This window comes from Mustela putorius, unplaced genomic scaffold, assembly GCF_011764305.1.
Source record: "Mustela putorius furo isolate JIRA1106 unplaced genomic scaffold, ASM1176430v1.1 tig00003867_pilon_pilon_pilon, whole genome shotgun sequence".
Classification (NCBI taxonomy): Eukaryota; Metazoa; Chordata; class Mammalia; order Carnivora; family Mustelidae; genus Mustela; species Mustela putorius.
Genome location: NW_025422019.1, coordinates 9,001,800 through 9,028,215, shown reverse-complemented (window position 1 = coordinate 9,028,215; position 26,416 = coordinate 9,001,800). Strand labels below are relative to the sequence as shown.

General features: G+C 50.3%; 1 protein-coding gene across 1 annotated transcript; it reads left to right on the top strand.

Moving 5' to 3' along the window:
• The first annotated feature begins 4,536 nt into the window (after positions 1-4,536).
• On the top strand, positions 4,537-10,862 carry TMEM177 (transmembrane protein 177). The gene is made up of 2 exons (XM_004759763.3): positions 4,537-4,605; positions 6,159-10,862. Exon 2 carries the CDS (start codon positions 6,181-6,183, stop codon positions 7,114-7,116), a length of 936 nt encoding a protein of 311 aa, XP_004759820.1. The 5' UTR covers positions 4,537-4,605; positions 6,159-6,180; the 3' UTR covers positions 7,117-10,862.
• The last annotated feature ends 15,554 nt before the right edge of the window (positions 10,863-26,416 follow it).

The following is a 26,416-nucleotide window of genomic DNA, read 5'->3' as shown; positions in this document are numbered from 1 at the left end:
GAATAGACATTTCTTCAAAGAAGATACATGACTGACCAATAAACACATGAAAAGAGGCTCAATATCACTAATGGTTAGGAAAGTACAAATAAAAACTATGAGATACTGTCTCACATTCATTAGGATGCCTGCTATCAAAATGTCCAGAAAACAGCAAGTGTTGGTGAGGATGTAGAAAAATTGGAGCCTTCGCTCACTGTTGATGGGAATGTAGATGGTATAGCTTTTGTGGGAAACAACATGGCGGTTCCTCAAAAAAAAAAAAAAAATGCCATTTCATCTAGCAATTCATTTCTGGGTTCATATAAAAGATTTGAAGACCTGTACCCCTGAAACAAATAATACATTATATGTTAATTTAGGTAAAAAGATTTGAAAGTGGGGTCTTGAAGAGAGAATTTGTACACCAATACTCATAACAGCGTTATGCACAACAGTCAAAAGGTGGAAACAATCAATGTCTATTAACCAATGAATGTATTAAACAAAATATGGTGCATACATATAATGGAATATTTTTCAGCCTTCAAGAGAAAGGAGATCCTGTCACATGCTTTAACATGGACAAAACTTGAGGACGTTATGCCCAGTTAAATTCCCCCTTCACAAAGAGACAAATACTGCAAGTTTCCACTTACATGAGATACTTAGTCAAAATTAGCCACTGAAAGAAGTACTTACTATTTACATTGACCGAGAGGAGGGAACATGCCATGCCCTGTGGGGCAATGGGGGAGGTACCAGGCTCAGTCAGGAAGAAGGAGGAACAAGTAGAAAGCAGGGCCCAGAGCTTTCTCTGTTGAGGTTTCCATGGGGAGGAATGGTGAGGCAGGGGGAAAGTTTGGAAGAAGTTTAGGATTGGATAGTTTGAATAATTTTGGCAGGCTCTGGTCTTACAGGGTGGCCTCTACTTGTCCAGTACCTTACTCTGGGATTATTTAAAACAGGGAAAATATTGGGTTGGCATGTGAGAGCTGAAGGAGGTGGTCGGGGGTAAGGGCTCTGGATTAGTTGGTTTGCCATATGAAAGGCATGCTTGTGGTGGAAGTGGGGGGGGGTGTCATTTGTTATCTCTAGAAAATAGCTAATCCCAGGAGAGGCAGTCTTTCAAGGCTCCCAAATTGTAAAACTTCTTAAAATATGGAAAAGTTTAAAAACATGACTCGAACACTGCCTCAGTTCTCAGGAATCTCTGCCACCCCATCACAGTCATTGACTCCCACACTCATACACTTTACCTTGCCATCACCAATATGGATACTGTAAGGTTTTATAGGCGAGATAAACACGACACCAGGCGAGGTAGGCACAAAGTAAGATTTATTAAAGGCACTCTCTAGCGAAGTTTCAGGGCTCAGGGGAAGGGGAGCCAAGAAAGTTGCGCCAGGAGGAGGTGGGCACCCTCAGGGGAGGTTCCGCAACTCTGGAAAGCAGAGTAGGGGAAGTAGCGCTGGGAGGGAGTTGACGGGGGTCTTTTATCTGTCTCCTGCATAGGTATCGGGTTACCTATGGTGACTGACCTGGGCATACATCCCTTTGGCGGGAGAGTCAAGGATTACGGGGGGGGGGGGGGGGGCAGGTGGGGCAGGTGGGCTGGAATATGGTGAGACCCCACCGTGGCCAGATCGCAAGGCAGCGGTAATTTCCGATGCTCTTCCTGCACTGCCACGGGTCATTTCTATCGTTCTTCCTGCACTCCCGGAGCCCGCCGACCCAACAGATACCACCTCTGACGCATCCATTTCCAGCCTCCTACCTTCTAATCACCACTTCCTTATACACATTAAAAAAAAATTATTATGGAAATTTCCAAACATACATAAAGTAGAACACAGTATAATGAGCTCTCCCCTAAACTCATCAGGAAGCTACAACAACTACCATCATTTTGTTGATGTTGTTTCCTATCAGACCCTGGTTTTTGCGGTGGTGCTTGTGGTTTCGTTTGGGCTGTAATATTTTGAACTAAAGAGCGGACCTCATGTCATTGCACCTATCAACATTTCGTTATGCATCTCTAACCGATAAGGACTTTTTGGCTTACGTAAAATTCGTGTTTCATCCCACCTAACAAAACAAGCACTTCACTAACATCACCTGACACTCAATCCATATTCAGATCTCCCTGTGGTCTCAAAGCTCTCTTTTTTTACTGTCAACTATCAGTTCAGGATTCCAACAAAAGCCACGTGTTGCATTTAACTGCTAAGTCTTTCACATCTCTTATTTTATAACATTCTCCTTTCCATTGTTTTTATGCCCATGTTTTGTTTAGAGAAAGTGCATCATTTGCCCTGCGGACTACCCCACATTCCAAATCTAGCTGAGGTCACATATGAAAGCAGGTTATAGCACTATTTACAGACACGAACGAGCAGCCAGATGTGGAGTCTCAGAACCCAAACAGATCTCAGTAATACAAGCTAATAGCTCTATGGTCTGAACTGTGCTGGGCATTATATATGCATGAACACATTGAGTCCCCATAATAAGCCATTTTTTTAAAAAGATTTTATTTATTTATTTGTCAGACAGAGAGAGAGCACAAGCAGGAGGAGCAGCAGGCAGAGGGAGAGCACAAGCAGGAGGAGCAGCAGGCAGAGGGAGAAGAACACACACACACATCCGCACTGAGCAGGGAGCCCCGATGCGGGACTCAGCCCCTGGACTCTGGGATCACGACCTGAGCTGAAGGCAGTGGCTTAACTGCCTGAGCCACCCAGGCACCCCACTCTCATCTCAATTTATTAACGAGAACACTGGGCCCCGAGAGGTTCACTCGCCTAAAGTCACACAGCTAGTAGGGAATGGAGCTAAGATCTAACCTAAGCAGTGCAGCTCCAGCATCCGTGCTGTTCACCATTGCTAGATTTACATCTGGTCACAGGCCCCTTTATGACAGACTTCCAGGGCCAAGATTAAAGGGAGACCCCCAAATGCCATCCAGGGACATGTGATTTGAAGTGCCTGCCCTCACTGTCTTTAGTTATATAGATAAGGATATCCAGAAAACTTTCACAATTAGGATGTAACAGGATACCTTAAGACCGATATTATCCTCACTTTAGAGATGAGGAAACTGAGATCCGGAGGGGTGACATCCTTTACAAAAGAGCAAGAGCCCCCTGCCTCCTAAGAAATTTCTCTTTCCCTAAGCTGCAGTCTCCCTGAGCACTGCTTCTGAGCTGAGGCACCAGCCCAAGTCTGGCGGCAGCCACACCAGATCTCGGTTCTTCTCTAGCATCAGCACAGTTATCTCTGCCAAACCAACCTATGACTCCAGAAGGATCTGCTGAGCCAAGCCTGAGACAGGAAACACCAGCCCCATGGTCTCTCCACCTTGAATCAGGTATGGTCCTGACTGACATTACAGCTAGTTCTTTTGTGGTCAAGAGCCCTGTAGAAAGGGCTGAGCTAGTGGCTTGTCTGGAGACCCAAGGGTCCACAGCCTGCTAAACGTCAGAAGCCCCAATGCCCACAAGTTTCTGGATCTCCTTACATCTCATCTTCCCTCACAGTCTCACCTTTCCACCCAGGAGATCAGTTCTTTTCCCCTCTTACTCCAGGGCTTGGATGGAAGAGAGAGTCAGATGCAGAGGCCAGGCCCATTTGGGAGAATTAGCAAGACCCACTAGGCTGAATTTGTATGGAGGCAGGAGATGGAGCAGAAAATGTTCAAGGACAGGAGTCCTGTGCCATTCAGGCGCATGCTAGGTGCATATGAGCTGCTCAAACTAAATGCCTCCCTTCTTTATCTGTAAAATGGGAATAATGTACTTCATGTGTCCACAGACTTTTTCTGTAAGGGCCAGATAGTCACAATTTTAGGCTTTTTGTTTCAGCCTGTCTCTGTCCTGGCTGCTCAACTCCGTCCTTCTGGAATAAAGCAGCCACAGGAAACTATAAAGAAATGGGCATGACTGTCTTCCAATAAAACTTTATTTACAGAAACGGGTGGCGCACTGGATTTGGTCCACCCGCAGGGTGATGATCCCTGACCTAACTGGAGCGCTGCTAGAAGACGAGGTGACAGGCGCGACGCTGCTCTGTGGACTGTACAGTGTGGATCATTTGCGAGGAACTGGAGGGGCAGCTGCTATGGTAATAAAATAAAGCTCAGCGCAGCTTACTGGCGGTGAACGCTTCCAGACAGAAAAGGCCTCCGACCCGGTAGTCACGTGGGCAGGGGCTCCGATGGGGGCTTAGCCGTAAGCCACCTCCTGACCCACGCAGATACGCTGTTTCCTAAAGGCGGTCTCTCGAGTGCAGACAAAGAAGCGCTAGTCCGCTTTGGTCATCCTGAAGCGAGAGTGGGGCAGTTCGCAGCCCCACCGCAAGGTGCTCCGACACCAGCCACCAGGGGGCTAGTCTGCGTGCCACGGTCCCTACCCCCCGAGGCCCGCCCCCCCAGGCCCGCCCCCCGGAGGCCCGCCCCCCGGAGGCCCGCCCCCCGGAGGCCCGCCCCCCGGAGGCCCGCCCCCACCGGATCCTGCTTTGCTCCCGGCCCGCCCCCTGTAGTCCCCGCCCCCAGAGCGCGGGCCGGCGTGCTCTGCGCCAGACCCGCCCCGCGCACGTGTTGCGGCTTCCCAGGCTGCGGCGGAGCAGGTGAGCCCCGGTTGCGCGCGCGCGCGGATTCGCGGAAGCGGGGCGGGCCCCTTCCCCAGGGTCTTCTCCAGTTTCTTGGTCGAGCTGCGCGGCTCACTGAGCTGCCGGGACGCCCAACCGGGAGCCCTCTGCGAAATTTCCGCAGCACCGCTTCGCCCAGCCTGGAGCAGGGCCTTGGCGCTGGTGGGCCTGGGGGCGTCGGGACTTTGTCCAGGACCCTTGCTTTCCTAGCTTTAGTCCCTTAGTTGGGAATACAGGCCCAAGTGATGTGCCCCTTTAGGAATTTTCGTGGAAACAGGCCAGGCGGTACCCCCACGTTTTTGTTTGCAGCAACCTACGTGCTAATTAAACCTATCGCAAACAGGCAGGAAGACAGTAAGCTTCAACCAAAGTAAAATAATTATGAATTTTTGCTGAAATATTTATGGATGAAATAAGAGGACACCCGGGATGTGTTTCAAAATAAGCCAGTTGGAGGAGGAATGTGGGTGGGAGAAGAGAGGAAACAAGATTGGCCATGAGTTGGTTGAAGCTGGTTAATGTGCTGTTTTGTCTACTTATGTAGATATTTGTAATTTAGAATTAAAATTTTTTCTGAAAGGGAAAGCTCTCTGATAGTCTGTGTGCCTCTGTTGGCTAGGGTTGTCAGGACAAGTACTGGATGGCAGGATTTTATTTTCTCGGGATCTGGAGGCTCAAAGTCCAAGATTACAGTGTCAGCATGACATTTCTTCTGAGACCACACTCACTGGCTTGTAGATGGTCACCTCTGGCTTGTGCTCTCATGGTCTTTCTTCTCTAAATGTCTGTGTCCTAATCTGTTCTCCTAAAGACACCAGTCAGATTAGATTAGGACCTACCCTAATGACCTCACTTTAAAGACCCCATTTCTAAATACAGTTACATTCTCAGAGACTGGGGCTTAACACTTCAGCATATGACTTTGGAGGGGACCCACCATTCAGCCTGTAACTTCGCCACTTGGCCAGTTTGGGGGTTTCGTCCAATTAATCTATCTCTGCCTCAGTTTCCAATGTTCAAAAATAGGAGCAATATAATTAGGTCATGGATTTGTGAGGATTCAGTTGTTGGACAGTATATATAAAGTTCTCAGAATTGTGTCTAGCATACAGGAGGTAAGAAATTGAATTTAGGTTTCACCTATAAATTAGGGATCATAGGACTTCAGAGTGGGATGAAGAGTGGAGTGAGGCAGTTGGTACTTCATGCGGAGCCTAGCCATGGGAATACAAGTTAACAATCACAACATTATCACAGGGGGTGCCTCCTGCTGTGCCAGACCAACTGTTTTATGTGCATTCATTCATACGCTCATCACAGCCACCCCAGGGATGCCATTGTCGGTGCCTGTTTGGCTGCCTGGGGAAAGTGGTGCACAGAGATGGAGGTTGGATTTGAACTCTGGCTTGAGAGCTCCTGCTCTTAACCTCCTCCCTCTATTGCCTCTGTTCAAAAGGATGTGGCCCTGGGCTATGTTCGGTCAGCCAGCTCACCCAGGGAACCGTTGGCTGATTCTCTTTTTCTTGGCTCAGGTTTACAACGGTGCCAGCACTCATGGCTGGTCTCCTGTGGCGGGCTGCAGCATTTGTGCAGAGACACAGGACAGGCCTGTTGGTGGGTTCCTGTGCAGGGCTGTTCGGGGCCCAGATCTCCTACCACCTCTTCCCAGATCCCGTGATCCAATGGCTGTACCGGTACTGGCCTCAGGGCCAGCCAGCCCCACTCTCCCCAGAGCTGGGGGGGCTCTTCCAAGAGGTGCTCCAGGACATCGGGGTCCCCTCAGGCCATAGCTACGAAGCTTTCACCACGTTCACCTTCCAGCCTGTGAGTGCTGGCTTCCCGCGACTCCCTGCGGGGGCTGTAGTGGGCATCCCAGCCACCTTCCTGGGGAGAACACTGACCAACAGCAATCACCCAGTGGTGGTGCACGGACAAATAGTGAACTGGCAGAGCCCAGCAGGCACCCGGCTGAGAGATGCCTTGACCCTGTCCCACGAGGCCCAGAAGTTTGCCTTGGCCAAGGAAGTGGTATACCTGGAGAGTGGTGCAGCCGCCCTCCAGGCCCTGCCGGCCCCAGCTTGTCTAGCAGGAACCTGGGCCCTGGGCGTGGGTGCCAAGCATGCACTGGGGCTCTACGGAGGCCCCATGAATTTACGGGCGGCCTTCAACCTGGTGGCAGCAGTGGTGGGCTTCGTGGCCTACGCCTTCTCCACGGACTCTCTCACTCATGCCCTGGAAGGCTGGCTGGACCGTCGCACAGCTGCACTGTCTGCAGCCTATGCCCGGGGGGGCGTGGAGTTCTATGAGAAGATTTTGTCGGGCAATGTAGCCCTGCGCAGTGTCTTGGGCAGTCACGGAGAGAAGCTGTATACGCCCAGCGGGAACATCGTTCCCAGACACTGGTTCCGCATCAAACATTTACCCTACACGACCCGCCGGGACTCCCTGCTGCAGATGTGGAGGGCAGCACTCACCGCAGGCCGTTCCTGAGGGACTCATCACAAGGATGGATTGGGCTCATGCAGACACCACCCTGCGTTGACTCTGGGGGCTCTTGGTGCCTTCGGCCCCAGAACCCAGTGTCAAATGAATCAGAGACTCTAAAAAGAACAGCTTAGATTCTATACCTGTCCATGATTCCAGTGACCTTGGGCAAGTCCCTTTTGAATCTGAGCCTCAGTTTCCTCCGCTGTAAAATGGGGGTATTTGTAAATCACCTGACAGGATTTGGGGGTTGTGTGAGCTATGAACAAAAGGGCCTGGCCAAGAGGACACGCCATCAATAATGGGATGTCCCTCCTTGGTCTTAGAATTCCAGCAAGCTGTGGGAGTCAGGCCACATCTCCCCACCTGAAGTGCTTATAGATGGGAACACTTTCCTATGGTGGAGAACCACCATGTAGTTCATCTGGTGGTCTCATCTCACTTCCTTCCACCGTGGGAGAAAGTAAAGCTTTAGAGGCCCAGGTGAGAAGCTAGCATGGCCCTAAGAGGCTGGGAAAAGGAGCTTGAGGTGGGAATTCAGAGCAGGTTTGCCCAGGCCTGATGGCATGCTCAGACAGACCCCTTGGCCTGAAAAGGAGAGAAAGTGTTGCTGGAACCTGGCAAGACCTGTGGCATGGGAGACTTGGCAGGAACTCTGGGCAGAGGAAGAAGAAGGAACGAGTCATTGCAAAACCAAGGCCTTGCAGGGAGGGCACCTGCTGATGTAGTCCAGAGCGGGGCCAGTACCTGGAGAGGAGAGGAACCAGGGAGTTCCGAGGCGGGTGGCAGGGAAGGAAGCAGGGTGGAGGTGGGTGAGATGGACTGAGCCTAGTGTCGCACCCGGGGCCTAGGGGAATGCTGCACCCTTACTCTGTTCATTTCCTTCAAAGCTTCCTGGTGGCAGGTAGATCAAACCCCACTTTTAATCCCTGGACAGGAGACCCCCTTCCCAGGAAAGGTGAGGGCAGCTGTGGCCAGAGAGCCAGACTCACTTGGCCATTCATGTATTTTTATTGCCGATTGTGTGTTTTCCCTGGAAGAATGGAAGCATTCAGGCCTGGCGTCGGTGTAATTCAGGGTGAAGAGACGGGGCCACACCCAGGGAAGGGCGCAGGGGTGTAATTCAGGGTGAAGAGAAGGGGCCACACCCAGGGAAGGGCGCAGGGCAGTACCAGGAAGCCCACTCGGCCGTGGCACGCACTTCCTGCTGGAGACCGAGTGGGCAGTGGGCAGTGAACAGGGTGCGGTAGCAGGTCTTCCTGCTGGGTCAGTCACAGTGGCTAGAGGTCAGTGCTCTAGCTCCATTCAACCAGCATGTGGGTCCCAGTGTTCAGCCTGGGCAGACACCCCATCCCTCAGATCCCGGGATGGCAGTGGGCACATGCTTGATGGATGCAGAGGTGGACAGATGAGTGATTGAGTGGGTGAGCCAAGTCTCTGCTCTGGGAAATGCCACTGCAGGAGACCCCTTGGCTTGTCATCCAAGTGCTGCTGCCACATGTGACTGATCTTGGCCAGAGAAGTGTAGCTTGGGGTCTGGATTTGAGGAGCTCCAGCTGCTCCCCAATCCCCATGCCAGCGGCTTTCAGTACTGCAGGAGCAGGGTGATGGCTTCAGGCATTCCCCAGGTGGTTCCTCCAGGCCATTGTCCCCACCTCTCCCAGCTCTTGGACATGCAGATCTGACTGGGTTCCATCCTGCCTACAACCCTCTGTGGGTGTCCTGTACCTTTCTAGCTAGAGCCACCTCTCTGAGCCCCGGCCTAATGGCCTCTCTAGCCATCTGGTGTGCCCCCCCCCGCCCCCCGCTATATGGAGCCTCACCTCAGGAGCCGTTTGGTTGCTTCACTGCTGGCCCCCTCCTTCAGTGCCTGGGTCTGGGCTGCTCTTTACCTCCCTGCCCTTGTCTCAGGTCCTCAGAGCTCCTCCAGCAGTAGTACTCAACCACCTGACTTCGAACCTTCCCCATTCATGTCTGTGCCATGCCCTGTACCTCTCCGCCCCTCTCAGGGCTTACTGTAAAGAAGTTACCTGGCAGATAGTACTCAGCCTCCCCTGCACTGAAACATACTGTTTGCAAGGGTAGGGTGGTGGGTCTTGTTACTGCTCTGGACTGAGGCCTTCCATAACATTGTTGAAGGCGCAAGCAAGGCTCTGAAGCTACAGCAGCCGGGCCTGGCACCCTAGAGGCTGAGCTGTGACCGTCCGGCTGGCTGTGCACGTGGGCAAGACCATCTGAATCCTATGTGACCCTATCCTGGCTTCCCAACTTGGGACTCTCCAGGGGCTGAGCCTGCCCTGGCTTGGATCTGGGGTTGTTGTTCCAGTGGGGGACACAGGACCTTATGGTTACTTCCAGTAGAGCACAGATTCCCACTTGGGCCACCAGCCACCACTCCGCCAATGAGCTTTAGGAAAAAGGGGAACCTCCAAGTTTTATGATATATTGTGCCCCCACACATGGATTTGCGGTTTGTGCCCAGAAAGCTTCAAAAACATGCTCTATGGTTTCATAGATGGGCTAGGTGGCAGGGGGTTAGCTGGTACAGGTCACATCTTTCCTCAGATGCCAGCTGCGTGCCTTAGTCATCAGCATTGCCCTGTGTCCCAGGCGAACGTTATTCTCCTGAGTACCCCCCCCCGCCAGCTACATGTTCACAGTTCTTTGAGTGTGAATATGCAAAGATACCCAACACCCCAGAACAGTCCTCCATAGGATTCCAAACTAGGCTAACTGACAGGGCTACCGTAACACAGATGCTCTCCGTGCCCCTCCCTCTGCCGGCATATGCACGCACACATGCAGACACAGTCGGAACACAGGAAAGGGGGTCCCAGAGTCTTAAGCCATCACTGGCTCTGCCCATTCCTGACCCTAGCAGGCCCCACTTCCTTGTCCAGGAGCCACAGCGCTGTGCCCCCTGCAGCCATGCCTATAGCTGGTGTATACACGTGGGACCCACATCTCCAGGCAGGCTTATACTCCAGGCTGGGCTGGAACACATGTTTGGGTCCTTACCCAGCGAGACCTCCCGCCTACTACAGCCCTACAGTAATGCCCACGGGACCTCTGTTGTGCACCAGACACTGTGCAAGCTTCCTAGAATCTTTTTTCAGTTAGCCCCAGATTGGAAGAGGTAGTCGGTAATGTCATTTCAATTCTACAGGCAAGGAAAGAGCACAGCCAAGTGAAGAAATGGGCCCCAAACCTTAAAGCTTTGAAAGTGACAGAGCAGGGATTTGAAGTCAGCACCCTGGTTCCAGATCCCTGTTGGGAGGCCTTCATTTACACTGTCCTGTTAATCCTGAGGGTTTTGTCGTGGAAATTTGTGCTGTGGCCTCTACAGCCTTTCTTCCATGCCTGTTAGAGACGACTTTCCGACCTGACCTCTTGTCAGGAAAAAATGGCCACTGAGCAGATCTCCCCTCTTCCAGGGGAGACCCTTTCAGGTAGCTGAAGAGAAGGGGGCTGCCCAGTCCATCTGATTTGGTGCTGAGGTGGGAATGGGGTGAAAGCGCCATGGGTTACAGAGCCCTTGGGCCCCGGCTGAAGACAAGGTTACTGTGGGAAGCAGGAAAGAACTCGGCAGCCAGCTGTGGGGTCAAATGCTGGTCCTCCCACTTTAGCAGAGTGACTTTGACAAGTGATTTCACATTTCTGCCCACGAGCTTTCTTTTTAATGGGGTTGTTAACATATAGCTCCTGGTATTGTTTGATAAAATGAAATAAAGTTTGCAAAATGCAAAGCCCAACAAGAGTATATAGTAAGCTTTATTTTATTTTTGGTAATAATGACCTGTCTTTGTCATTTACTGCATTTGACAGAAATTACCCTTTTAAATTTTTACCTGTGACACTTCTACTTAGTTTAACTGTGACATGTACAACGTGTAAATGAGCCTCCATATTTTGTCAAAATACTGTCTTCATTCTTTGATCATGTCACACGCAGCACACACCCACTCCTGTGCACCCACAGCCAGAGCCAAACTTCCTCAGTGGGACCCAAGAATAAGAGGTCTGTTCAAAGTCTCAGCAGAAGGGAATACACTAACTTTTTTTTTTTTTTTTTTTTTTTAAATTTTATTTGTCAAAGAGCACGTAAGCAGAGGAAGCGGCAGGGAGAGGGAAAAGAAGCCTCTCCACTGAACTAAGAGCCCAATGCGGGACTCGATCCCAGCAGTCTGGGATCATGATGTGGGCTGAAGGCAGCACTTAACCAACTGAGCCACCCAGTCAGCAGTATCTCCTTAAAGACAAAGGTCTTGAAAGGATTAGTGCTCAATGTTCTCAGCACAACAACGCATTTTAGTTCACAGGGTATTTTGGCAATGCTTCATCTGGGCAAGAATAGGGGCTTTGAGAAATAAAGATTTAAGGGATGCCTGGGTGGCTTAGTCAGTTAAGCGTCTGCCTTCTACATGGGTCTTGATCCCAGGGTCCAGGGATTGAGTCCCGCATCGGGCTTCCTGCTCACCGGGAAGTCTGCTTCTCCCTCTGCCTGCTGCTCCCCCTGCTTGTGCTCTGTCTCTCTCTCTCTCTCTGACAAATAAATAAATAAAATCTTTTTAAAAGAAAAAGAATAAGGTTTTAAGAAAGCTTGCTATTTTAGGGCTCAATTTTAATATAATGTAAGTTTAAAGTCTTTACATTTTAAACAAATAAAACCTCAAAATTACTGATAGGTTCAAAATGGTTTTATGAGGTAACAAAAATCAAACAAAATGGTTTTAAGAGGTAACAAAAATCTGTAACAAAAACATGGCACCAAGGACGAAGGCTCCACCATTTTTGAGCAAAGTGTACAAAGGTTCCGAGGGTGACAGGCCAGGAAAAGGGCCCATTCAGTTACAACAGCAGGCAAGTTTTTCTTCCTCTTCTTTTTTTTTTTTTTAAGATTTTATTTATTTATTTGAGAGAGAGTGAGAGATCACAAGTAGGCAGAGAGGCAGGCAGAGAGCGAGGGGGAAGCAGGCTGCCTGCTGGGCAGAGAGCCCAATGTGGGGCTCGATCCCAGGACTCTGAGATCAGTCCTGAACTGAGGCAGAGGCTTAACCCACTGAGCCACCCAGGTGCCGCTATTCCTCTTCTTGACAAGAGTCGGTAGAGAAGTGCTCGCATAGCTTCATCAAACACTGTCTGAGGCCTCACTGCAGGAGAGCTGAGCACTGCCAGTGGTTTAGAGCATCGATCTCCTTAGCTGTGGTCAAACACCACAGTAGGTGATGGGAGTCGGCTTCTTCCCCTGCAGATTCTTTGTCACCCCTGAATCAAGTTTAGTCCCCACCAAGATGATGCGGGTGTTGGGACAGTGACGTCATACTTAAGGGTACCACTCTGCTTGAACATTTTCAAATGATGCAGGACTCCCTGAGAGAAAAGCAAATTAAGAACACATCTGTTTGCAGATAGGATAAGGGTCTTCATCTATCCTAATTTTGTCCAGCTATATCCCATAAGCCCAGATTCACTGGTTTTCCATCTACCAGAATATTGGCAGAGTTGTTGTCAAAGACAGTGGGAATATATCCCCCAGAAAATGCACTGGTTGTGTAACTGATCAGTAGGGAAGTTTCACGTACAGCTTCATCTCCCACCACCACACACCTGATGATCTTTGTCGGGGTCACTCATCAGGCTACAGCAGGCGAGGGGGACAGGGGACAGAGTGCTGGGGCTGCTATCCACACCGCCTTGCCCTCTGCTGATGGGAACCTGGAGCCCAGTATATATGGTAAGTTTTTTTTTTTTAAATAAATATTCTATTTATTTATTAGAGAGAGTATGAGTGGGGGGACCAGCAGAGTTGGAGGGAGAAGGACAACCAGACTCTGTGCTGAGTGGGGACCTCAACTTGGGGCCAATCCCACAATCCCACAGTGCTGAGATCACGATCCCAGCCAAAATCAAGAGTTGGACACCCAACTGAGGCACCCAGATGCCCCCTTATAGTAAGCTTTAAAAGAAGATTGGTTTTCTGGGACACCTGGGTGCCTCAGTCAGTTAAGTGTCTGCCTTCAGCTCAAGTCCTGGGATTGAATCCCACCATCAGGCTCCTTGCCCAGCTGGGAGCCTGCTTCTCCTGTGTCCCTCTACTGTGCTCTCTCTTTCTCTTTCTGACAAATAAATAAAATCTTTTTTAAAGAAAGAAAGAAAATTGGTTCCTACATTCTGTGCTTTTAAGTGGGTCAGGTACCAGGGTGTCCAAGGTCTTGGAGTTGCTGCCCCAATACCAGCAATTCCTTGAGACTAGAACCTTCCCAGGGAATTCACTGCTGCCTAATATAGGTCTGTGTTGATAGCTTCTCAAAGTCCCAATTAGGGCAGTTCCTTAGCTGTCTTGGTTGCTATCGGTTGACAACTGGAAAATTCCTTGGCAGCCCCCTGGAGCAGAGGACCCATGTGATCCTAGGGTAGATAGCAGGCCAGAGAAGAGGACATTAAAATGGGAGATAGTCATTTACACTTAACACACTGGTAATTTTAAAATACTAGAATTTTAAAATATTAAAACCACCAGTGTTAGGGTGGTTGTTGTAAAATTAGTACAAGCATGTGCTCTTGGTGACATTTGTAGTAGACAGCTCCCAAGATGGCCCCCAGTGGTCCCCCACTCCTGGTGCTCTTGACCTCTGTCAGCCTCTCCCCTTGCTCCCTTGGTTCAAAACAAGAGAATACAGCAACATTAAGGTGCTGTCACTTCCATGATTAAGTTGCAAAATGTTGTGACTTCTGTCTTGCTAGCAGACGCTATTGTTTTCTCAGATGCATGCTCTGATAAAGCAAGTTGCCATGTTGGAGAGGCCCACACGGCAAGGAACTAAGGGCAGCCTCTAACCAATAGCTGGTTAAGACATGAGGCCCTCAGTCCAATAGCCCATGGGGACCCGAATCCTGACAACAACCGAGTGAGCTTGGAAGGTAATCCATCCCCAGCCAAACATTCAGAAGAGACCATAACCTCAGAAACTGCACCTTGACTATAGCCTGTGACAGACCATGAAGCAAAACACACAGCTTGTGCTTGGATTCATGACCCACACAGAATCAGTGAGACAATAAATGTGGGTTGTATTAACCACTTAGTTTTACAGTAATTTTTTGTGCAGTGATATATAACTAATGTATAGGATTAACAGACATAATGTCTTCAAGAAAGCCATTTGACAATACTTGATACAGTCACAAAACTTGATCTTCTGATCCAGTAACTTGAAACCTAAAAACTTATCCTAGAGCTATAACCCAACAGAAACCAAATAGTATATGCCCAAAGATGTACATAATAACATTCACTGTGGTAATTTTTTTAAAAAACATCAAAATGAGGGAAATGTTGAACAGCAAGGACCTAGGAAATTGTGGTACACCCATCTGTTGAATATTCTTTGGTCACTAAAAAGTGTAATTACGAAGATTCACGGAGAAATGTAGACATATTAGTTATGAATATCAAACCTTGAGAAAATGTGAAGTACTACTTTCATGGTGATAGCAAAAATGTAACCATGGTAAGACCTGGAAGGAAATTCACAAACTTGAAAGTAAATCTGGGGGCGCCTGGGTGGCTCAGTCGGTTGGGCGTCTGCCTTCAGTTCAGGTGACAATCCCAGGATCCCGGAATCGAGCCCTGCATCAGGCTCCCTGCTCGGGAGAAGTCTGCTTCTCCCTCTCCCTGCGTTCCTCCCCTCTGCTTGTTCTCTCTCTCTCTCTCTCTCTCTACCTCAAATAAATATAATCTTTAAAAAATAAAATAAATAAAGTAAACCTGTTCAGGTGGAATTTTGAATGACTCTGCATTCAGTATAGGTAAGGACTGTCTGCTGTATGTATTTACACATATGCATGAAGGCTTACTCAGAGGGGCCCATGGACCCGCTCCCTCTCCCTGTGTCAAGGTGACAGATCCTGGCATCACAGCTTTTGGCTCTGTGTCCTTGGGGTGTGGCCAACCTTCTGTCTGTCAGTTGCCATGGCCGTCATAAAAATGTGCCACTCAGATCTGCAGGGAGCAGACTTGACTGATGGCCGCAGCTGTTGTTTCTCTAGATCCACAGCCACATTCTCACTGAGGCCATGCCTCAAGCCCATGGTGGGACTGGTGGCACTAGTATGGCAGGCCCAGTCCAGTGACTTGGGGGACTCCTCCGATGGGTGACCCTGGCTCCAGGACTCCCCCGGGGCCTAGGCAAGTCTTTCTTAGAGCTGCTCTGAAGTCTGAGACCCAATCCTCCTCCATTCCCCACTCCTTTCCAGGTGTTAGACCTGCAAAGTGGCTCAAAGCCTCTCCCCAGCTTCTATGCCCACCCCTATGCCCTTCACAGGCATAGGGCATAGGCACCCAATTCTGCCTCTTTGTCTATTCCCCAGAGGACCTGAACTAGCAAGGTTAGTCACTCAGTCAGGTGCACTGTGAGGATCTGGGGAGTCTACAGTCCTGCAGAAGAGACTAACAAGTAAATGGTGGGACCGAGGCAGTGAAGGCGCATGAACCGCCTGCTGACCTCTCAGCTTTTCAGACATGTGGCTCAATTTTATTTAATCACACCAAGTTAGTGTGTAGGAAATGTAAATGCAACAGGATGGTAAAAATAGCAGAGAATGGAAAAATCTAAAAAGGCAGTGTGCATAAAGCATGCGAATCAACGTTCATTAATGCCTTATCTTCAGTTCCGACTGACACTCGATGCTTGCAGATTTCAAAACAAACTTTGAAATCATGATGACTTCTGAAGAGATCCGCACATTCGGTCAGTTTGCAGTTGGCTTGTCCTCCACTTACATAGTGCGTTGTACAGACTTGTCCTGGGTCAGGTCCCAGCACAGAGGAAAGAAGTACCTTCGTGTAATTAGAAAAGATCCCCTCAGCCGCACTCAGGTTCAGCCAGTCAGCGTATAAAGGGCACAAAAACCATCACAACATGGTTCCAAGGAACATAATTTTTATAAAGAAAATTACTTGGGGCGCCTGGGTGGCTTAGTGTATTGCACATCAGACTCTTGATCTCAGCTCTGATCTTGATCTCAGGGTGGTGAGTTCAAGCCCCACGCTGGAGCCTACCTTAAAAGAGGAACAAAAAAAAATGTAAGCTTCTGTTTCCTATTTTAATTACTGAAATCTCTAACAATGACAGACTGTCACCTGTGACAGTCTATGTAGACAGTGATTCAATCAAACTTCTTAGAAGACAATTAGCAGTCTGATGTAACAGAAAATGATGGAGAATGTGATGTGATTCTGTGATTCCACGCTGGTTCTTTTTGTCATTTTAAAGACACATCATGGGGCTGCCTGGGTGGCTCAGTCATTAAGCATCTGCCTTTGGCTCAGGTCATGATCCCAGCATCCTGGAATGGAGCCCCACATCAGGTTCTCTGCTCCAGAGGAAGCCTGCTTTTCCCTCTCCTGCTTACCCTGTTTGTATTCTCTCTCACTCTCTCTCTCTCTCTCTCTCAGTCAAATAAATAAAAAATCTTTAAAAAATAAAAATAATAAAGATACGTCATGTTAATGTCAGACCAAGGCACAAAATATTTAGTGCATAAACCAGTTTTCTTTCTTTTTAAAAGATTTTATTTATCTGACACAGAGAGAAGAGAGGGAGAGAGAGCACAAGCAGGGAGAGCAGCAGAGGGAGAGGGAGAAACAGACTCCCTGCTGATCAAGGAGCCGGATGCAGGGCTTGATCCCAGGGCCCTGGGATCAAGACCTGAGTGGAAGACAGATGCTTAACTGACTGAGCCTCCCAGGTGCCCCTAAACCAGTTTTCTTTTACAAGCTAGCATTTTAGGGGCGCCTGGGTGGCTCAGTGGGTTAAGCCTCTGCCTTCCGCTCTGGTCATGATCCCAAAGATCTGCGATCGAGCCCCACATCGGGCTCTCTGCTCTGCGGGGAACCTGCTTCCTCCTTTCTCTCTGCCTGCCTCTGCCTACTTGTGATATCTGTCTGTCAAATAAATAAATAAATAAATCTTAAAAAAAAAAAAAAAAGAGCTAGCATTTTATTGTAGTCTTTTACTTTGTACCCAGTACTCTATCCTACTAGAAGCTATTCAGCTTAACCACCAAAAAAAAAAAAAAAAGGTTGCTGACTAGATTTATAGGGGACATAAACTTTTATATCATCAAACTGCCTAATCAAAGTACAATAATAATGATGAAAATGCGTCCTATTTCTTTTAGAAAATAGTACTTTACAAGCTCGCTGCATCTCTAATGTCTTTACTACTATTTCCTGCCAACAGACAGCTGATAGAACAAGGAATTGTTAACTTGAGTTATGATAGCTCATCCCTCAGACATTAACCTAAAAACGAACTTTCTACAGAAGAAGGAACTATTTGAAGATGGGGGAAACGATCCCTTATTCAAACCCCCTGGAAGTGAAAATGTCTGCAGATTTGCAGCATTTAGACAACTATACTGTCAACACACTCTGCTTTAGGAACTGAGATTAAGACATCTAGAGAGAGCAGAAGAAAATGGATTTTTTCTTCAGAATTTTAGTCAAACTCCCGATAATCAAAAATTTCAAAGCAAATATGGCACATAATATCTCAAGCGTAAATGTAGATGATGAGCCTTGGGGGCATCTGGCTGGCCCAGTCAAAGAGCATGAGGCTTTTGACCTCAGGGTCATGAGTTCGAGCCCCATACTCGGCATAGAGATTAAACAAATAAATAAACTTTATTTTAAAGATTTTATTTATTTATTGGACAGACAGAGATCACAAGTATGCAGAGAGGCAGGCAGAGACAGAGAGGAGGAAGCAGGCTCCCCTCAGTGTGGGGCTCGATCCCAGGACTCCAGAATCACGACCCGAGCTGAAGGCAGAGGCTTTTTTTTTTTTTTTAAAGATTTTATTTATTTATTTGACACACAGAAATCACAAGTAGGCAGAGAGGCAGATAGAGAGAGAGGGGGAAGCAGGCTCCCCACTGAGCAGAGAGCCCTATGCAGGCCTCGATTCCAGGACCCTGAGATCATGACCTGAGCCGAAGGCAGAGGCTTTAAACCCCTGAGCCACCCAGGCACCCCGAAGGCAGAGGCTTTAACCCACTGAGCCACCCAGGCGCCCCATAAATAAACTTTTTTAAAAGGATGGAAAGCCTAGAAAATTTTTGGGTTCCTAAATATTAAAAAAAAAAAAATCTATCACTGCAACATGTAGTTTAATCTTAGGAGTGTCATAGAAACTATTTTAATCTTAGGAGTTTCAAAGAAAAAGGAGTGGATTACACACTCATGTGCGTGCCACACGAACCTGCACACGCACACACACACACGCACACCAGTAGATAACCCAATCCCTTCTTCCCATCGCCTCACTTCATTACAAGAAAATTATGCAGAGCTCATCATTGGTCTCGCTTGACCTAATGATCTCTGGGATCTTACTCGCTGCTGTCATTGTTACTTCTTGTATTTCAACATAACAGAATTCAAAAGCAGCTTCTAGACGGGAACCTGTTTCTGAACGCCTATAGTTAACTGGAGGGTACCTAGGTGATACTAACCCAAAGGTAGGGTTCAAACTTCTGGGTTCCCCCATAAGCTCTGATTTGCGTGAAGCTCAGAATCTTGTTTCAGACCGTGGTTCTCCAGACAGACAGAGACGGTGGTGCCCTGAAATGGGCTGTGGCGGTGGGGATGAAAAGAAGCAGAACTCTAGACTACATCCAGGAGAGAGAGTATTGATGCAATTTGGTTGCAGGCTGGGTCTGGGGGTGTAAGAGACGAATGTCAGGGCTCAAGGGTAGTGAATGTCCCCTGGTTCCCGCTTGGCAGCTGGGTGGCTGCGGTGTACCCTTTGTCTTTCCTGTCTCTGCTGTGGGGCTGGCAGGCGCTGAGTTCCATTCTCCTCCTGTCTCCTGGGATGTCCCTCCTCCCTTACTGACTCTGCCTCCCTGGAAAGAGTTTTGGCGGCGGTGGCAACAACTGAAGCCTGGCAGCCCATGGAATGCTTGAGAACTCCCAGACTGAGGCAGCATACGTAAGGAGACCTGAACAGTGTTCTCTAAACCATCCACAGGTTGTTCAGGGTGAAGGCCAAGGGAGGTGAGCAGCTGGGGTCCACAGGCGGGATGCTGCCCAGTTCTTCCTCAGCTATGTCTCTGCCTCTGCCCTCTCCTCCTTGCACTCTCAGCCACGCTCAGCTCTAGCAGGCTTGGGAAGCACACACCGAGCCCTTGCACAGCCTGGAGTCACCTGGACTCAAAGACACCCTAGCTCCGGACTTCTTCCAATCCGGATCCCTGGGGCCTCCCCCTGCCTGCTGCATGGGATGGTTGAGAGAGTGGGCTGCTGGACCCTGCAGGCTTGGCCAGGGGGTGGAGGGCAGTCCCCTGGGACCTGGGCCAAATGAACAGACTATGGAGCCAGAGCCCACATGGAAGGAGACAGGGAATGGGCATCCACACAGCACACGGCAGTATCTCATTGGTCTCTAATGAGACCCTCTCTGGTTCTGGACTTTACTGTTGTCATCACAGACAAGTCCTGCCAGAGTCTGATGCCCGGACACTGAGCAGCAGGCCAGGCATGGACAGGTCACAATCAGGTGGGCATCGTCTGCTCACCAGCTAGCTTCAGTTTCCACGACCTCCAATCAATGTCAGGGTTGAATTTTCCCTAAGGGCATCCACATGTAAAAAGCCCAAGGTCACAGCTCTCTTCACTATAGCTTTCTTCCTCCCTTACCTGGGCCTCAGGGCTTCAGACTAGCCAGCCGCTCCTCTTTAGAGCAAACACCACCCCCCACCCCCCCACCCCCACTGACTGGGAGGCTCCTTCTGGTCCCCACTGGTTGGGGGCAGCCCTGCTGCAGTCCTGAAGCATGCATGTCTCTGTTGATTGGTGGAGGCAGGAGAGATGCGGAATCAGGGTCCCGGGAGACCCAGGTCCAGTGGGAGGCTCATGGCCAGGGGGCAAATCTGTGGGTGCCTCTCCAGGCAGACTTTGGCTTCAGAACGTGGCTGTAGGGTCGTCTGGGTGGCTTAGTAGGTCAAGCGTCTGCCTTCGCCTCAGGTCATGATTCCAGGGTCCTGGGATTGAGCCCCGCATCGGGGCTCAGTGGGGAGTCTGTTTCTCCCTCTTCCCCCAAGACTTCCCCTATTTGTGCTTTCTTGCTCTCTCTTGCTCACTCTCTCCCCCTCTCCTGCAAATAAATAAATAAAATCTTTAAAAAAGAAAAAATACCCTGGCTCTACAACTTACTCTCCTGGGCACGTCATTCACCTTCTCCATACCTCAGTTTCTCCAGTCTGGAAATGGGAAATATGACAATGTCTGCTTTCTAGGGTTGTTTTAAGAACCTTAAGTTGATATCTGTAAAGCACTTTGCACAGTGCCCACGTTGGGCACTGTGACAGTACTGCCCTCCACAGCGTCCTCTGACCTCCGGCCCGGTCTTACTCATATGCCGGACTCCCCTATCAGCCTGGGACCTCTCTGAGGCTGTCCCCACCTCCTTATTCTTATATCTGAGAGTCAGTGTTTAGATAGTGTTTGGTGAGGACATGAGTGAGGAGTGAGGAGACCCCGGAGGCCCTGGCCTGGGAACCACAGCTCAACCCAAACTTCTCAGTCCTGTCCCCTGTCCCCTGGATAGGTCACCTCAAGAGGGGCCCCCGGCCCCTTCTGACATGGCTCCCGACAGCAGCTGGGGCTACCCTCAGGCCTCCATCCCCAGATTCTGATCCAGGCTGGCTGACACGTTGACTGTCCTGCGCTGGTCCCTGGAGAGGAAAGGTATCCCAGCCCAGTGGTCTGGACTCAGAGGACGAATGTGTGGAACGTGTGGCTGTCCCAGGCTGCAGACAAGTGAGGCTCTGGGAGGCCCCACAGGCAGTCGGGCCCCAGCTCCCCATCCCAGCCCTGGCCCAACGGTGCCTCCTTCCAATGGCCACCCCACAGCTTCTTCTACCTCCCAACTCCTGTGCGACCCATTTTGGATCCCATACCCAAGGCCCTGCGTGCCAGCCAAACGAATGTCAGGAGCCGTCTGTTGCCAACGCCCACAGCAGCTGCCGGGGAAAATGCTGGCATACGTAGAAATCAATTTTGTTTTGCCTCGCAAGAAGATCTTCAGTCGAGCAAGGGGAGGCTCACTCAATCATTCAGGGGTTCCGTTAACCTGAGGAAGGCAGAACCAACAGCTCAGGGAAAGGGCAGGCAGGAGGCCTAGAGACAGTGATGGAGGCCCAGCAAGCAGAAGGCCCTGTGGCCTCAGAATGAAGCCACTGTGGTGATGCTCATGAGAGGACCAGGCCCATGTCCCCCTGACTGGCCTGACCCCGGGCCACCTCAGCAGAGGGAGCACGGTTGGCTTTTGGTGCCCACCCAGGTGGACAGAGCTCCCATGTTTCCCCAGGCCCCTCAAAAGGAGTCTTCCCCTTGCTAGTTCTGCCCAGCCCCACAGGGAAGCGCCCCCGTGGAACAGTAGTAGAGCTACCCTGTGCGCACTGCTTCTCTGGGCCACGCTGTTGCTTTGTATCAGCTCATACTATCCCCTTGAATTCCCACAAAACCCCTTAAAGAAAGGAAGGCAGGTATTTGTCCTCGGGCCCAGCTGGGAAGCTGCCGCCCAGAGAGGGTATGTAACTTGCCCATGGACACCCAGCGGTTGCTGGTGGGGACAGGATGGGATCCCTGGAGCACTGTGCAGGGCTCTCTACCAAAGCTGTAGCCTCACTGGGGAAGTAGGGATCACGGGGGGTTTGGAGGGGGTGGTGAGGGAGTGTTTACATCCGGGACAGCAGCACCCTTTTGGGAAGCAGCAGAGCCTCCTGGAGATGCCAGGGAGCCCCACTCCGGGCTGGGGGGTTCTTGGTGAGGGATTTGAAGCACGCGGGGCACCCTGGAGCCCTGACTGGAACGTTTTGGTCACTGACTCACGGCTCTGTCCTGGGGGGATCTGATGCTGGCCCGAGGCCTCTCCTGAAAAGTGGGCTCTTGGTAAAACTTCCTCCAGGTGGAGTGAAATTAAATCTGCTTTCGAAAAGGAAGCTTCTCAACCGCCTGAGGTGCTCATGAAATCCGGATCCCCAGGCCTGCCTGAGCACTAGCCGATTAGACAGTCCGCCAATGGGACGCAGGAAGCTCCATTCGTCACCAGCTTCTCCTGGTGATGATTTGTGTAGACCCCAAAGTGGGAGGAGTGCCCTGGGTGAGCCAAAATTTAGGTTGATGTTCTTTGATACCTGAGGAGTGGGCCCTTCCCAGGGCTTGCTGCCCCTTCTGAGGAAAATGGTCTCAGCCATTCCTGAGGCAAAGGGATCCTGCAGGAACCATGTGTCCCCTTACCTGACCTCTGTCTGTGATTGGAGCCACAGAGGACACACATACACACACACACATCACACATCACACATACCAACACATGCCATACCCACCTCACCACAGAGCACACACACACCAAACCCTCATCACCACACACCACTCACATAACCCAGACACGCACACACACCCCAAACCCTCACCCATAACACAGACACATACCATACCCACCCCAACACACACATACACACACACACACACACCATGCCCCAGGAAACATTTGGAAGTCTGTCCTAAATAAAGGTGATGTTAATTCACTGTCCCATCACATTCTCTCTTGGCTAGTTAAACCAGGGGTACAAGACAAGAGTCCACTGTGAAAGCTGAAGAACCGGGAGACCCTCAGAGATTAGCAGTGATGGAGTCCGTGCTGTGAGTGGGTTAGGCTCTTGGCCACTTGTGCAGCTGTTGGCTGGGTTCTGTCCCAACGCTCCCACGTTGAAGGTAGCCCTGACCCCATGACCCACCGTGTCCAGTGGCTTTGATAGGTGATCAGAGTCACTTACATGTGAAAGCATTTGAGATCCAAGGTGTCTCCATCTTTCCTTCCCCCAGCTGGCCTCCAAATATTGTGTCCCTGAGTGAGGACAGCGTGTGACACAGACCCCACCCACCCCGGATGGACATGTAATGAGACTAAAAAGGAAACCTGTGTGGTTTTAAGGCCCAGATTTGGGGTTATTTGTTCCAACCCCATGACTTACCCCCTTCCTGCTGCTATACCACACTGACGAGATGAGCCACCACAAGGGTTAAACTCACTATGCTTAGACAAGTCACCTAATCTGGGCACTCAACTAGAAGTGGGTTGTGGAGGGGCTCATTAGCAGGAGGTGAGAATTCTGCTTGCTGAAGTGGTCCTGCCAATTCTTCCCGCTCAGGCCTTTCCATCCTCAGCGATGCCTTTCTGAAAAACAAACATCGAGAAAGGATGGTGTGGAAATGAAAAGAAATGATCTTGCTAACACAGAGCTGCTACTAATGCCTTGTGTTAGGGTTGTGCGAGCGTCTGTGTGTCTTTATTCTTCCCCCGCCCTCCCCATGGAAAGAGCAGAAGCTCAACGGAGGTGACAGCCCACAGGCTCGAAACAAAGCAGGAAGTGGGGGGAAGCTCCATGTCTTCAATCCCCCCCTTCCCTTCACACCCAGCTCTTTGAAAAGCTGAAAGCAACCCACAGATGCGAGGAGCTGTTTTCATTCTTGTGGTTATAAACCCCCCTCTGTTCCCATGGCAGCCTGGCGGGCTCCTAGGTGCACTCTTCACAGGGAGCCTTGCGTCTGCTTCCTTGTCAGGCTCTCCCAACTGCGCTGTGAATGCCTGGCGGGCAGGACAGTGTCTCCCATCATGCATCCTGGCCACCTGACTGAACACCTCTGCGTTGGGGGCGGGGCTCACGTAGAATGAGGAGGGGAAGGTGGGGGGGAAGGTGGGGAGAAGGGAGGAAGCACTGGAAGGGAAGACCCTGTGGGCCTGACAGCAGCAACCCAATCCAGAAGCATCTACTGAGCACCGCTGTATACACAGTCACCAGGCAAGGCTCTGGGGAAAAGTCTAGATTTCTAAGATACATTAATCAGTTTATAAACCATCATACATATTGTGTTCTGAACTTCAGATTCATAAGTTGTCCTGTCTTCCTTCAGAAGAGTGGGGGTTTGCAGGGTTTACAGGCAGTATAACAAAAAAGCGGAAAGACCTTGGGCCGTGCATGTTGTTTTGAGTCTTGGCTTTGCCCCCAACCTGCGTTCCACCTTGGGAAGCTCAGCCTCCTGGTTTCGGAAAGGGAAGGACTGGCTAAGCACTCACAGCCTTCCTGGAGGGCCCCAGCTTCGCTGGAAACCTTGGAATGTTCCAGCCACTGACCTCTAAGGCTGGGGCCAGGCTCAGGCCTGGAGGGCTGGAGCAGGATCAGGGACAGGGGCTGGAGGCCTAAAGCAGATCCTTTCTTTGACCTCCACTCACCCTACAGGCCCCAGCCAAGGAACCCTGCAGGGAATAAATGGCAGAGTGAGGTTGGGCAGCCCAGGTGGGGGTATTGTCCAGATATCCCAGCTGTCTGAGAGCACGTGGGCAGAAATGAGTGCTCATAGATTCAGTGTGACCAGAGGGACTAAATCCTGGAAGCAGTGGACGGGCAGACAGCTGCGGAGTTCAGTGTTGAGAGTTCTGCTTGTCCCAGTAGGATGGGACCTGGGGAGACAATAGATGGCTAGTATCATCACTGACCTCATGGTGACCATGGAGGTGGGGGGAGGGGCACACCATTACCATCAGCTATTCGTCAGCACACATTTACTGAGTACCAACTATGTGCCAGGCTCTGTTCCAGGCACTGGAAACGCAGGAATGGATACCATCCCCGCCTTTATATTCTTCTGAGGGGCACAGACAAGAAATGAGAAAGAAGTCATTATAGAGCCTATAAGACGGTGATCAGGGCTGCTGTGGGACAAGGTATGGGAGAGGCTGGGTTGGGGGAACAGGTGCTTTCCCAGATAGGGTGGCCGCAGGAGGCCTAACACTGAGAAGGTGACCTTGGAGCAAAGGCCCAAACAAAATGAGGGAGGGGGAAATGTAAGAAGGATCTTTCCGGGCTGAGGTATGGACCAGGGCAAAGGCCCCAGGGCAGGAGCAAGCCCTGCATATTTGTGGTAGCAGCAGACTTGAGGAGGAGGGAGAAGCAGGAGAGAAAATAGGAGGGGGAAAGGGCTAGATTGTGTAGGGTCTTGTGAAGGAAGGTTGAGATTTTTCCTCTGCCTCAGCTCCATGCCTCCCATAACACCTCACTTCAGGGATCCAGCTGTCTGGAACTAGAAGCGTCTTTCTTTCTCACCTCCAGATATTTGCATGAGCCGTCCTTTTCCCCTGAAACACCCACAACCTTCTCTGCATGGCTCCTACAGACCCCGAAACCCTGGGGGGAAACCCAGCCTGATTCCACACACTGGCTCCTCTCCCCTGTCCAAGTACCTGCAGCCTCCCATCCCCCATCCCCATCCCCACCCCTCCCACTCTCCTTCCCCCCACCCCCCTACCGGCTTCTACTGTCATTTTGTTGGATCATGTGTCAGGTCATTTCCTGGTTCCCTTCTTTCTCCTCCTAACAACTCTACCTCACTCCCCTTTCTGCAAGCATCTCCCATGATTGCCGCTGGTGCACAGAACTCAGGAAATTCTGCTTGAACAGCAAGGGGAACCTGGACTCAGGGTGGAGAGGAGCCAGGAGCGGAAATGAAACAGGAGATGGGGGTGGGAAGCCGGTGGGCATTGTTGAGGCAAAATGAACAAACCTTTGAGAATCTCTAAAAGTCAGAGAGAGAGTTCTATGGAAGCCCAAGTCGAGACAGCTTCCCCGGGAAACAGGCTCTTCATCAGGAAAGGATGGACTCCAGAGAAAGAAGAGTTATGACAGAATTCTATACTTCGTACAACTTGTAAAAGCTCAAGAGATTACAGAGTCACATAGAGGCAGGGATCGAGAGTTTGGTCATAAAGGAATGCAGGAAGTAGGAGCATTGATGGGTATCTCAAGGACAAGATCATTTTTCTTAAGGCTTCTCATTCCCAAAGCAGATGCATGACGCGTGCCCGGTGGGCCATAAATCAGGCTTTGGGGTTTGAACTAAGTTTATGTATAGTCTTGTGAACTTAGAAGAAAAGCTAGAAAGGCTTCCCTTGTATATCAAGCCTTTAGAGCATTTTTCTCGCATCATCATTGGGCCAGGGAAGGAGGGCAGGAAAAGAGGGAGCCAGACACGGTGAGAATCTGCAGACTTTCAAGGCATGATGCATGCAGTCTTCAGTTCCCATGTGTTGGGACCCCAAGACTTACCCGGACATTTAAACCGATGCAGTCAGGCTGGGTCTGAGAGCCCCAGGGAGGGTCCCACGGGACCAGCTGAGAGAGTCCTTGGCCTCACGCAGAATAGAAATCAAACAGAAAACAGAGTTTATTGAATTGTGTGACA

What these genes read in the sequence shown, in the direction of transcription:
- TMEM177 (XM_004759763.3), top strand. Translation starts at nt 6,181, where the DNA reads ATGGCTGGTCTCCTGTGGCGGGCTGCAGCATTTGTGCAGAGACACAGG.